Source organism: Mustela nivalis (assembly GCF_964662115.1).
Source record: "Mustela nivalis genome assembly, chromosome: 7".
NCBI classification, from domain to species: Eukaryota; Metazoa; Chordata; class Mammalia; order Carnivora; family Mustelidae; genus Mustela; species Mustela nivalis.
This window is the reverse complement of record NC_139026.1, coordinates 108,378,542-108,392,898: the sequence shown is the minus strand read 5'-3', so window position 1 is coordinate 108,392,898 and position 14,357 is coordinate 108,378,542. Positions and strand designations below refer to the sequence as shown.

The window sequence follows — 14,357 nt, the reverse complement described above, 5'->3', positions numbered from 1 at the left end:
TAGCCAACATGCACATGACATGTTCCTCAACATCATCAGTCACTATGAAAATCCCAATCAAAACCACAATGAGATACCATGTCACACTTGGTAGAATGGCTATGAAAATAATAAACAAGTGTTGGCAAGGACATGGAGAAACTGAAACTCTTATACATTGTTGGTGGGAATGTAAAATGGCTCAGTCACTGTGGAAAAGTCTGGTGGTTCCTCAAAGAGTTAAACATAAAATTAACATGACTTAGCAATTCCACTTACAGGCACACATCCAAAAGAAATGAAAATACATACTCAAAACTTATACACAAGTATTTATAGCAGGACTATTAGTGATAGCCAGAAGGTGGAAACAAATGTCTCTAAGTGAATGAATTGTGGTATATCCATGAAACAAAATATTATGTAGTCCTAAAAAGGAATGAAGTATGAATATGTACAACATCATGAACCTTAAAAACATTATGCCAAACACAAAAGGCCCCATTATTTTATGACTCTATTTATATGAAATAGCTTGATCAGATAAAACCAGAGACAAAAAGCAGTTAGTGGTTGCCAAGGGCTGGGATTAGGGGGAAATGGTGAGTTGCTTACTGGGTTTGTTTTGCAGGACTGAAAAGTGTTAAAGAATAGTTGCACAGCAATGTGAATGTACTTAACATTATTGAACTGCACACTTAATAATGATTAAGATGGCAAATTTTATGCTATTTTTTTAAAGATTTTATTTATTTGAGAGAGAGAGAAAGAGAGAGAGAGACAGCAAGAGCTGGGGGGAGGGGTGGAGGGAAAGGGAGAAGCAGATGTCCAGCTGAGCAGGAAATCTGAGAGGGGCTCAATCCCACAACCCTGGGATCAGGACCTGAAGTAAAGGCAGACATTTAACTGGCTGAGTCACCCAGGCACCGTGCTATGTTTCTTAGTCACAGAAAAAATTCCTATCCATAAATTGTAGAGCTCAGTATTAATTCCTCATCTTGCACATGGAGAACTGAGGCCCAGACATGGGGAGCTAGTTGACCCAAATCACAGTCAGGCAGAAACAGAGCTAGGAGTAGAACTCACCACTCATACTCTGTTTAGTGCTTTCTACTACACCCTCCTGCTCCCTTAGCTCTGAGGCTCGGAAACAGAAACAATGATAGGGAACGAGAACTTTAAGCTTAGAAAGAAAATGCCAAGAACTTAGATGGTGTGCAGTTAAACGGCCAAAGATTTATATGATCTGAAGAGAAACCAGAGTATTGATGGTGTGCAATTAAAGAGTAAATACACAGCATGGGAAGGAAAATGGAGAATAACTACTTAATGAGTACAGTGTTCCTTTGAGGTGATGAAAATGTTTAAGAACTTGATAAATCATGTAGTGGTTATACAACACTGTATAGACAAAATATCTATACCTGAATTATACTTTAAAAATTTTAATTTTATGTTGTGAATTTCATGTCAATTAAAAAAATCTAGCTTTATTCTATTTCCTGAATCAAATTTTCTAACCCATATTAATTTTCAGGTATGGGTACCAATTTAAGTATTAATAAATAAGCGGAGCAAAGGTAGAAATCTAAAAAGCCCAAAAAGCATCAATGTTGGAACGAACTCCCATCCCTTTTGCTTCTCTAAATGCTACCAACATTCCTAATTATTCTGTATTCTTCCAGTATGAATATAGATTTGGTTCTCTGTTATGGACAACTTTATTAAGCACTGTGAAAGAAAACAACTTAAATGTCCTGCTATTCATTTGAACTGCTAACAAAGTATTAACAAGAAGCAGCTTATAGGACTTGCTTTCATGGCTGTATGGAAGTCATATGTAACTATATGAAAATATGGATTTGTTTTAAATCCACATGCTTGGGTGGGGGGTGCGCCTCGGTGGCTCAGTTGGTTAAGCATTTGCCTTCAGCTCAGGTCATGACCCTGGGGTCCTGGGATTGAGTCCCACATCGAGATCCCTGCTCAATAGGGGAGCCTGCTTCTCTCTCTGCCCCCGCTTGTGTGCTCTGTCAAATAAATTCTAAAAATCTGTCAAATAAATTCTAAAAAAGTTTTTAAAAGTGAATCTATTTGCTGAGAACTAAATACACGTCCTCAAGTCCTTCCTTATTCTCTTGATTCTTGCCTTCTAGAATGATAATTAATGTCTTTTCACTCCATGTCTCATGTTTTTTTTGCTTTCTGATATTCATATTTATCCTTTTTAGTTCAATTTAGTCTGCTGTTTAACCTAATCAATGAAGTTTTAATTTTAAGGATTTTTTTTAAAGGATTTATTCTTATTTCTAAAAGTTCTTTGGATCTTATTACATCTGAACTTATTTTAAAGTAATGCCTATACCCAGCATTGGGCTATAACTCATGATCCCGAGATCAAGAGTTGTGTGTTCTACCAACTGAGGGTCAATTCCACAGAAGCTTAGCCTACTATGTTAACCCAAAGTCTCTCAATAAACTTTTAAAAACAAATAAAAACAAACTTAAAACAAATGTCAGAGGATACTCTTATAGGGTATGCCTGAACAGATTATTGACAGCCCACTAAAGTACCTAAACTGGTGAGAAGAACCTCAAGGTACAGATATACACATAACTAATAACCACAATTTTCTTTAATTCATTCAAACAGTTTTTAAATTTCAGGCATAGTGCTAGAGAGTACAATCTAATGGAAGAAAGAGATATATTAACAAGCAACTTGGATGATGAGGATAAAGGTGTTACCATAAGTATTGGAGAAGCTGAGTGGGGAAACCAGAATTTGCAGGAGGGAAATAATCTGTTGGCTTTTCAATATGTTAATCTTGAGCATCCAAGAGCACATGCAAATCATTACATCCAAAAGATACAAAACTGTTTCAAATATCTGGGATGAATTAGCTCAGTAATATTAACTAAAGAAAGTGTACCTTAAAAAAGATACAATTTTTAAAGGTCCAATTCCTCCACAATAAAAAATTTAAACCATATAATTTATACTCCATTTGACCCTGGAACAACATCGGTTTGAACTGTATAGATTTACTTACATGCAGACTTTTTATAGTATAGTACTGTAAATGTATTCTCTAATGATTTTATTTTCTCTAGCTTACTTTACTATAAAAATAGTCTATAATACATATAATATGCAAATAGGTGTTAATCGACCATTTATGTTATCAGTAAGGCTTTTAGTCAACAGTAGGCTACTAAGTAATTAAGTCTGAGGGATTCAAAAGTTAAACTTGGATTTTCAACTACATGGAGGGTCAACTGTCCCTAACTCTCACATTGTTCAGGGTTAACTGTAGTTTTCTCACTGTAGTTTCCTCTCTGAGTACATGTAATCTGAGAGACCTGGGATTCCAAAGGCAAACTCCCATTCCTACTTTAAAACTCTTTTAGGGAAAGGGAATACCTTGTTAGGAATTGTTCAAATGAAGAACAAGAAATTTCTGCATTTGACCTGCTTTCGTGAAAGAAATGATGAGTCTAGCTATTTCGGCTTTAATTTCTTTCTTTGTTTTTAAAAGATTTTATTTATTTATTTGATAGAGAGATCACAAGTAGGCAGAGAGGCAGGCAGAGAGAGAGGAGGAAGCAGGCTCCCTGCTGAGCAGAGAGCCCGATGCTGGACTCGATCCCAGGACCCTGAGATCATGACCTGAGCCGAAGGCAGTGGCTTAACCCACTGAGCCACCCAGGCGCCCCTCGGCTTTAATTTCTGATACTAAGGCAAATGTATTTATCTAGCAATAACTGTCACAGTACCATTTGAATCTGATATAATAATAGTTGCACAGATGCAGCAGAAACTGTCCAATACAAGGTGATAAAGTAAATGGAGAAAGTAAATAAGCTTCAACCTCATTTAAACCACTAGAGGGCCACATTGTCATATGATTTCATGATCCCTCAGCTGCTGCTCAATTTTAGAAGTGCAAAATCAACATGATTTAAAATAACTAGGTTTATTCTGTAATAACTTATTTTAATATTACCATTAAATAATTATCAAATTATTTTATACACCAGAGGACTTAGTGGGCAGGAAAATGTCCTACCAAGAGGTGGAGGGATTGTTCCCTCCTTGGTATGCTTGGCAAGAAAGGCAGGACTGATAAAATATGACATGAGAAAATTCAAGTTCTTTCAAACTTCTTGGTCAATTTTTATAACATTGATAGACTTACGTTTTAAGTGTTCCAGATGTCATAAGTTCAGTCACCAAAACAATGCACTTCTTCCCTTTTACTGTGGACTCCCAGGAATCATAGAATCGAACAATATTGGGATGCTGAAGACCCTTTAACATTTCAGCCTCTTCTTTAAATCTCTGCCTCTCAGACTTTGTTAATTTTCGATCCTAAAATCATGAACCAAAACAAAATGTGGTTTAAAATAACAGAATACCAAGTCACACAGTCAAATTTAAATGCTGTTAAGAGTACACTTATCTTGATAAGAAATGTATAGAACTGCTGAATCATACTGCACAGTTGAAACTAATATAGCACTATATGCTAATTATATTTAAGTAAAAATAAAATAGTTTAAATAGGGGGGGAAAAAAACCACCAAAAAATGAAATCTTGCCATTTGCAATGATGTGGATGGAATGAGAGGGTATTATGCTAAGTGAAATAAGTCAGAAAAAGACAATTATCATATGATCTCACTGATATGTGGAATTTGAGAAAAACACAGAGGATCATGGGGGAAGAGAGGAAAAAAGGAAATGGAACAAAACCAGAGAGGGAGACAAACCATGAGAGATTCTTAATCTCAGGAAACAACCTGAGGGTTGCTGGAGTGGAGGAGAGTAGGAGGGATGCGGTGGCTGGGTGATGGACACTAGGGAGGGTATATGCTATATGGTACCTGCTGTGAATTGTGTAAGACTGATGAAATACAGACCAGCACCCCTGAAACAAGTAATATATTAATTGTTAATTTTTTTTAAATGGGGGAAAAACAAAGAAAAAACCCCACAAAAATAAGTTCAAATGCCAAACGTGTACTAAATTACAATGATCGATAATGTTTAAATCAGGAATGCTTTAACATTAAAGTTACTAGTAACTAATAATTCTTCAGCCTTTCATGACTGTGAGAACAGGGTAAAGTATACTTAAGAAAACTGGATTATAATGTGCTTGAAATTATTTCAATGTCTTTATGTTAACATGTTCCTCAAATACAATATCATTTTGTGGCTATAGTTAATTTACCACTTCTAAAATAATGATTTATTGCTATGCAGTATATGCAATTTAATAACATGGAACAAGTATGAGATTTTGGGAGCCAAAAAGATCTAAATGTAAATTCTAATTCTGTCTTTGCTTTGATTAGAATTTTCTTTAAGAAAATGTATTTTTTTAAAGATTTTATTTATTTATTTGACAGAGAGAGATCACAGTAGGAGAGAGGAAGGGAAGAGATCACAGAGAGAGAGGAAGGGAAGCAGGCCCCCTGCTGAGCAGAGAGCCCGATGTGGGACTCGATCCCAGGACCCTGAGATCATGACCTGAGCCGAAGGCAGCGGCTTAACCCACTGAGCCACCCAGGCGCCCTCTTTAAGAAAATATTAAATAATCTACTAGGTATGCTTTCATCACATTTAAAGCACCTGGCACTTCATAGGTGATGTGATGTTTCTGAGATGAACTAGGGCAAAGCACTTAATTTGTTGATCCTCCCTTGACAAGGTCCCATATACACATACTCTGAATTATTCTGTATATTACAATTAAAACTATCTCTGTCACACTAATATTCTGTCAAATCAAGCAATACATATTTTAACAAAAGATTCCAGGCATACAATAAAGTAATGTGTCCATTACACAGTTAAATAAACATAGACATAATTAAAAGCCCCCTATGTAACAGGATTGTCCTTCCCATCACTACTCCTTACCCCTGAATAACTACTAGACTGAATTTGGACATACCACTTCCTATAAAGGTTTTTATACTTTTTGTTAACATTTTAAAATTTCATAAAATGTACACAGTATGTTTTCTTTATTTTTTTAAGATTTTTTTTTTTTTTGACAGAGATCACAAGTGGGCAGAGAGGCAGGCAGAGAGAGAGAGAGAGAGAGAAGAGGAAGCAGACTCCCTGCTGAGCAGAGAGCCTGATGTGGAGCTCCATTCCAGGACCCTGGGATCATGACCTGAGCTGAAGGCAGAGGCTTTAACTCCACTGAGCTACCCAGGCTCCCCTAGAGTATGTTTTCTTTAAAAACTTGTTTTTTTTACTCAGTATTGTTTGAGATCACCTGTGATGATATACCAGGCACTACAAGGTATCTACCATATTATTATAACTTGGCTTTGTTCATCATCACTGTTACACAGTTACCTGTTACCTAAATATATCATAATTTATATCATCTTCTATTGATTAATCTTTAGGCTAGTCCCCATTTTTTGCTACTATAATATTGCAGTGGTATTACAATATTAATCTCCTTGGCTATACATTTACATGTGTCTCTAGGAAACAGGCTCTTAACTTATTACAAAGCTAAAGTAATCAAAACAGTGTGTACTGGCATGAGGACAGATAGGTAGACCAAAGGAATAGCATTGGAAGTCTAGAAATAAGCCCATATATCAATTATAAATAATATATATACCTGAGAGTATTCAGTAATCCTGTGATTTTTGTCACCAACAGCCCTAGATATTTTGATATCTCTTTTTTTTTTTTTTAGATTTTTATTTATTTATTTGACAGAGAGAGATCACAAGTAGGCAGAGAGGCAGGCAGAGAGAGAGAGGGGAGGAAGCAGGCTCCCCACTGAGCAGAGAGCCCGATGCGGGACTCGATCCCAGGACCCTGAGATCATGACCTGAGCCGAAGGCAGCGGCCCAACCCACTGAGCCACCCAGGCGCCCTATTTTGATATCTCTTAACAGTGGTTATAGATTACCTCAAAATATCATTTACATTAATCATTAGTTTGAAATTGACAATGAGATCTTTCAGTTGATCTGATTAGTATACACTAACAATGCTCACTATAACACAACTTTAAAAATTTTTATAACTATTTTAGTACAATTAGTCTCCTTATAATCCTATGTATTTTACCATATAAACTTAAAATACTATTCTAGCCTTCAAAAGAGACATGAGGCACAAAAAACACTAAACATCTATTAGGATCATGTCTTGAATTACTTAATCATAAGAAATAGGCACTTCCAATATTCATTCATTCTTTCCTTCTTTCTTTCTAAGATTTTATTTGACAGAGAAAGAGAGATCACAAGTAGAAGGAATGGGAGAGGGAGAAGGAGGCTCCCTGCTCAGCAGGGAGCCCAATGCGGGGCTTGATCCCAAGACCCTGATATCATGCCCCGAGCCAAAGGCAGATGCTTAACCAACTGAGCCACCCAGGCACTCCACACCTTCAATTTTCATAGCTACCAACAAACTGCTTTTCAAGGGGACTATACCAACATACTCTCTTAATAGCATTGTATGAAGGTTTCCATTGCTAAACATGGTCACCAGTATGGTATTACCAGACATTAACTTTTATCAATGTGATGGGTGTAAACTCATATCCTGTTTTTTAATTTACATTTTTAGAGGCAAGAATGAGAAAAAGTTTTTATTTTCTTTGTAGACTACTTGAGTTTCTTCTTCTGTGAGATGCCGAATCATATCATTTGTTTTCCTTCTTTGTAGGAGTTCTCAATATATTCTGCATACAAATCTTTTATTAATTTTATGTTACAAATGTCTTCTCAATGTGTGGTTCGTAATTTCACTTTGCTTAGGATGTCTTCTGATTTTGATGTTTTTATTTCACTGCAGTTCAATTAATCTTCTACTTTATGGTAGGTAGGTGGGCTTTATCTCTTCAGTAATTCTTCAAGACACTGAGGACATACCTTTTCCTTTCCTTTTTAAAATATGTATGTTTTGTTTGCCACACTAGGGAATTTATTACTGAGGAATTTATTTGGCTGGATAAAAGGAGGATTGGCTGTTTTGTTTTTCTTTATCAACCAATAACTTAATACCATTTGATGAATGATCCATCCTTTCCATGTAAGTGTAATTTTATTTCTTGATTCTATATTCTATTCCAATGGTCTGTCTATTCTGCACTAATACCACAGTTTCTTAGCTGCTATAGTTTTAAAATAATTCATTCTTGGTAGAACCAGTTCCTATAACCCTTCCTCAACTTTATTTTCTAAATTATCTTGGTTATTTTTTTCTAGCAAGAAGACTGTTATTTCTATAATGTAGAAATTACAGCATAAGCCAACTAAAACTATCAGAATATTATCAAGAATTTTAACTAAAGGCATATAATTTGTAATGCTATAGAGACTATATAGATAATCTGTTCAACATTTTTTCCCAAGCGGTATAAATTAATTTTAAAGAATTTACTGTAAATTTACATGCCACTAAAAAAAAAAAAAATCACTATTCTCATCATCCCCTCCCCATCTTATACATTATTTTTCCTACTACTTTAGCTCCCTCTTGTCCTGTTACTCCTTTAGATAACATTATAATTGTTATTTAGCAGTATTTGCTTACTTATATATACCCACATATCTTTTTGTTCACCCTTCTATTTTGCTCCCTGTTCTCTTTATCTCGGTTCATTTTTCTTTTTCTGTAAAATGTTTTTCAGAATTCTTTTAGTAAACGTTCCATTAGTGGTATAATCCTAGGTTGTTTGAGATGTTCATCATCACTCTTGAGTGATAGTTTAGATAGACGTGGAAATCCAGGCTAGCTTATTTTTCTTTCAGCATTTTCAAGATATTGTTTTGTGGTGTTCTGGTGTCTACTACAGCTGTCAGTATAAATGTCTTCCTTTGTAAATTTATCTGAATTTTCTCCAGTTGTTCTAAAGACTATTTTTAAAAAATTGTGCTCTGCACTTTCAGTACCATGCACCTAGTTTTATGTATTTATACATAAACATAAATACATATTTGTTTATACATAAATGTTTATACAAAGGTTTATACATAAACATAAAATACCATGCACCTAGTTTTTATGTATTTATACATAAATTTTATGTATTTATTTTTTTTTAATTTTATGTATTTATAATAACTGTGTTTCTAAGCCAAAAGTTTCCAGTATTTGTCTTCAAGTCAGGAGAATTCTCAATTATTATCTCTTGGATTACTGCCTCTTCCTATTTCCCTTTCTCTTCTTTGTAAGATTTATTTGTGTTATGTGTGAAGGTGTATGTACGTGTGTGTGTGTGTGTGTGTGTGCGCACACAACATAGCTCTATCCCTCCTATCTTAACTTATCTCTCATTTTCCATTTCTTATACCTTCTGGGCAATGTTCTCAGATCTACCTTCTTGTTCCCTAAGTCTCTCTTGAGTCATTATATCTAAACTGCTTATTAACTCTTTTAAATTAATCAAACTTTAAACTCCAAAGGAAGAAGGGATGCAGAAGACATGTGGCCAAGCCTCAGTCCCTGTTCCAGAAATAAGAGATGAATGAACACAAACCAGATGAACACTTCCAACTGACCATACAAGTCTTGGAAGCTAGGTATAAAGGTAAGAGGGCATATATTTGGACATCCGCAAAGAAAATAAAATTGTTAGTCTGTCACCAAAGGCACCCATCAAAGGGTGTGATAAAAGGAACTCGGTCACCACTCCCGTCCCTACTCTCCTAACATCATAAACAAAGCTAGGAGGGAAAAAAGAACAAAAAGGCTGGGCACTTAACTAATGGCTTCACTGGGGAAGGAATTCTGCTGCCATTTCACCAGGCCTAATACCTGGGGAAAAGATTTGCCCTCCCCATTCAGTGGCAACTCTAACACATGGGTTTTGAATGAGACATGATAACTGGTAGCTCAACTTGGAAAGAACCCCTTTAACCTCCCCACATTCCCTGCTTCATGACCATTAAGTTTTCTCAGCACCTTCCTTGGAATTTCCTCTGTTCCAGAGTCCTGCTCCACCTCCAAATTATCACTGCAAGCTTGGCTCCTCTCAAAGTTCCATAAAGGCCCCTTTTCACTGCCCTTAATCACTTCTATTCCCACTCTCAACTAGATGCTACAATTATCCACAAGTCCACTGAGACTCCGATCCATGGCAGCAGAGCTATTTTGTCCTGAATTATCCTCCTAAAAAGTTCCTGTTCTGGAGAGAACAGACAGTGAAAAGATAAAGTCAAAATATTTAAAGGCAGATACCTGAGGAAAGTACCATTTGTCAGTTTTTAATCACAATGCATTTTCTTTCTTTCTTTTTTTTTCTTTGCATTTTCATTTCTTGAATCTCTTTCCAGGTCTTTATTAAATCAGTCATTCACTACCCCTTTCTAACACTAACTTGATGTTTTTAGTCCTTCAACTTTTTAAAATAACTTCCCTTTAAAGGCTCAATTCAATACGACTTTTATCTGAGTTACTGGGGCTTTAATTTTACCTACTGTTTTGGTTCACTTGTGGTGGTTTGTTTCTTCATGTGATTCAGAATACTGAATAAAATGGTTATCTTAAACGGTGATTTGACTGTTGGAATATCCTCAGTTACAGGTGTGTATCCCTGTAGATGGTCTGAAGTTTGTTTAGGTCTACTGCCCTAAGGATATTACTAGCCTTGGCCATTAACTCCATGCAATCAGCTCAAAATCAAAATCACCTGTGTGAATACAGGTCCTTGTTTATAAGTTTCCAGGGTAAACTTTTCTTTCACCTGACCTGAAGAAGCTTGTCTTTTCTTGGGATAGAGCCCCATGATCAAGCTCAGCTGGGAGTTTGGTTCTTCCCGTCTGCCTCTCCCCTAGTTTGTGCTCTGTCTCTCTCTAAATGAATAAAAAAAAAATCTTAAAAAAAAAGAAAAGAAAGAAAAAGAAGTGGATTTTTTCTCTAGTCTGTATTTTCATTAATGGTGTAGCTCTCTTCAAGGAACAACTTTACTGCATCTCAATTCCACTACCTGCTTGGGCTTGAGACTTCATCTATCATTAGATATATGGTAAAACCATGCCTCTTAGTTATTAACAAGATTGGCAACTGTCCCAGAAAAGTTCTCATCGTGTCAGTTCACACTTCTCCCACTCTGGATTTTTGTTTCTTCTTAGTTTTTAGACCTTGGAGATTATCCTCACATTCCTACAAGCTTATACTTAAAAGGATGGTTTTTATTGTTCTTTTAATAAAAATTTTCAAAATATCTGGTGTTTTACAGTGGGAAGAGTTTTCAGTTTGATTTTCCATTTATCAACCTACAGTAGGGTCTCCCTACATAAATAAATAAATAAATAAACACACAAACACACACACGTGTGTATATAAAAATATATAAACAAATCTTAAAATATATATATATATATATATTTTTTTTTTTAAAGATTTTGTTTATTTTGGGGCACCTGGGTGGCTCAGCTGGTTAAAGATTTGTTTATTTTACAGGGGAGGGAGAGAGAGTCTTAAGCAGACTCCACACTGAGCATGGAGCCTGACAGGGGTCATGACCTTGAGATCACAATCTGAGGTGAAACCAAGAGTCGGACACCTAACTGACTGCACTGCCCAGGCACCCTTCCCAAAATACAAAAAATCTTATTTACCATACATTCATTCCTAAATGTTCCTCATTTAAGGAAAATTTATACAGAAAACAGAAGAAAAATCTAGATCACTTATTGACTCCCTTATACATGACTAAACCTCACTATAGTTGAATTAAGAAGACATTTTAAAGAAATTGTGAAGCTACTCCAGTCTCAAAACAATCAGAAGACAGAAATCACATGAGCCAAATGAATCATGTTCTAGCTACAATTAAGACACTTTAAAAAAAAAAAAGATTTTATTTATTTATTTGACAGACAGAGATCACAAGTAAGCAGAGAGGCAGGCATAGAGGAGGAAGCAGGCTCCCTGCTGAGCAGAGAGCCCAATGTGGGGCTCGATCCCAGGACCCTGGGATCATGTCCAGAGCCTAAGGCAGAAGCTTTAACCCGCTGAGCCACCCAGGCGCCCGAAGACATTTATTTTTTATATTTTAATATATATAGTCTGTCTTTCTTGATGGTCTTGATAAGTGGTTTTTTGAAAGATTTACTTAAAGAGAGCAAGTGGTGGCACCGGGGTGGCTCAAGTGGGTTAAAGCCTCTGCCTTCAGCTCAGGTCATGATCCCAGGGTCCTGGGATAGAGCCCCACATTGGGCTCTCTGCTCTGCAGGGAGCCTGTTTCTTCCTCCTCCTCTCTCTCTCTCTGCCTGCCTCACTGCCTACTTGTGATCTCTGTCAAATAAATAAATAAAATCTTAAAAAAAAAAAAATCCTTCCTTTTGGAGCACCTGGGTGGCTCAGTGGGTTAAAGCCTCTGCCTTCAGCTCAGGTCACGGTGCCAGGGTCCTAGGATCGAGCCCCGCATCAGGCTCTCTGCTCAGCAGGGAGCCTGCTTCTCTCTCTCTGCCTGCCTCTCTGCCTACTTGTGATCTCTGCCTGTCAAATAAATAAATAAAATCTTAAAAAAAAAAAGAGAAAGCAAGTGGGGAACAGGAGGGCACAGGGGCGCAGGAGCCCCTGGGGAGCTTGATCTCCCAACCATAAGATCATAACCAGAGTTGAAACCAATATTCGGAGGCTCAACTGACTGCACCACCCAGGAGCGCCCTTAATGAGTAATCTTATCTTCTGTAGCATGCAACATCCATTTTTGTTTTTAGCAATTACTCTACATCTTCATAAATGCTTGCTTAATTTTAACAAATGATTTGAGTACCCTGGATCAGACAACAGGATATAATCAACATCAGGGACAAAGGTCCTGCTATATAGACTTTATAGTGTAGGAGGCAGAGGCATTAATTTTATTATGTATGATGAAGAGAAAAAAACTGGGTACTCTGAGAGTATATTACGAAAGACCCAATTCTGTGTACATGATTGTGTATAAGCTAGAGTTAATCATGTAAGAAAAGAAGAAACCCTATCAGCAGGATACTCTTAAGAATTAAATGAGATCATGGGTGTGAAAGTACCCACAGTTGTGGACACAGAATACTTGAAATGCTTAAGACCACAAAGATCTGTAAAAAGTTCTAAAGTAAAACTTGGAAATGTAGGCTATAGATTGGGGTCGAGAAGATTCAAACTTAATAACAGTGAGCTTTGAAACTTCAACTTATTTTACTTAAATTTTATTCACCCATAGTTTGGAACTCCTAGGAAATATATCACTTACACCACAGTAGCCAAAACTTGGAATATGGATAAGGGAGAATACTGCTTAAGAGTAATAGCTTAAATATAAATTATGTAAATATAATCACTGTAGTACAAATAGGAAGTTAATTTTAAGTCTGAATAATTCTCTGTATAGGGCTTTCACAAAATCTTTACACAGTTTAAAAGACATACTGAATCTTCAATTGTGAAGTGTCTTCTCTAAACTGATAGGTAATTTTAAACAAACTAGATGTGAAATACGACACTAACACAAGTCACTCTAATTGGTACTTAAAATTTAATTGTATTTAAAATCTAAAGACAGTTCTATTATATCTACAATTCAAAGTTTCAATAATGTTTAAAAGTACACAAGGCTTGGGACACCTAGGTGGTTCAATCAGTTAAGCATCTGCTCAGGTCATGATCCTAGGGTCCTGAAATCAAGTCCTTACTCAGCGGAGAGCCTGCTTCTCCTTCTGCCTGCCACTCTCCCTGCTTGTGCTCTATCTCCCTCTTTCTTACCGATAAATAAATAGAATCTAAAAAAAAACAAGGCTTGCCAAATTTTCTGCTGAAACTCAAAGTAATTTACTGTTATTTTTCTCTACTACCACCATCTTATTTCAAGCCAGGATGATCTCTTCTGAAACCTACTAAATCGTTTCCCAATCTAATCTTACCCTTATATAATCTGTTCTCCATTTTGTCCATCTATAGCCAGAATGTTTTTAGTGCCAATTTAATCAATTCTATATAATTTTTAGAAATACCATTTTCACATTTTTTCTTATTTCTGAAATTAGAATGTGTCCCACTACTAGAGTTTTAGACTCAATGAAATATTGTATGTCATGATACTGTTTAAATTGTTTAATAACTTTCTACAGCCTTTAGGACAAAGGGGAAAATCACTGTGACCTAAAAGGTCTCACATAATACCATCCTTGCCCACTCTTCAAGCCTAATTTCTTATCTAACCTTTTAAGCATGTTATGCTTCTTCCCATACAGGTCTTTCATACACTCAGTTTCCTCTGTATCTAGGACACCCTTCTAAAAACTTTTTTTTTTTTTTTTTTTAACCTAGTTAATGCACAGTCATCCTTCAAAGATCAGTTCATTTCCTTAGGGACACCTCCCCTGACTGTCCTTTA

The 14,357-nt window shown here is 36.1% G+C and overlaps 1 protein-coding gene across 22 annotated transcripts in view; it reads right to left on the bottom strand.

Annotated features, from left to right (window-relative positions):
* The window catches only part of WNK1 (WNK lysine deficient protein kinase 1), a 143,072-nt gene that overhangs the window by 78,181 nt on the left and 50,534 nt on the right, over window positions 1-14,357 (bottom strand). For all 22 annotated transcript variants that reach the window (XM_082738001.1, XM_082737986.1, XM_082738003.1 and 19 more), the window contains one exon: window positions 4,179-4,351. In XM_082738001.1, the coding sequence (XP_082594127.1) occupies window positions 4,179-4,351 (173 nt within the window). The remainder of the gene's footprint in view (window positions 1-4,178; window positions 4,352-14,357) is intronic.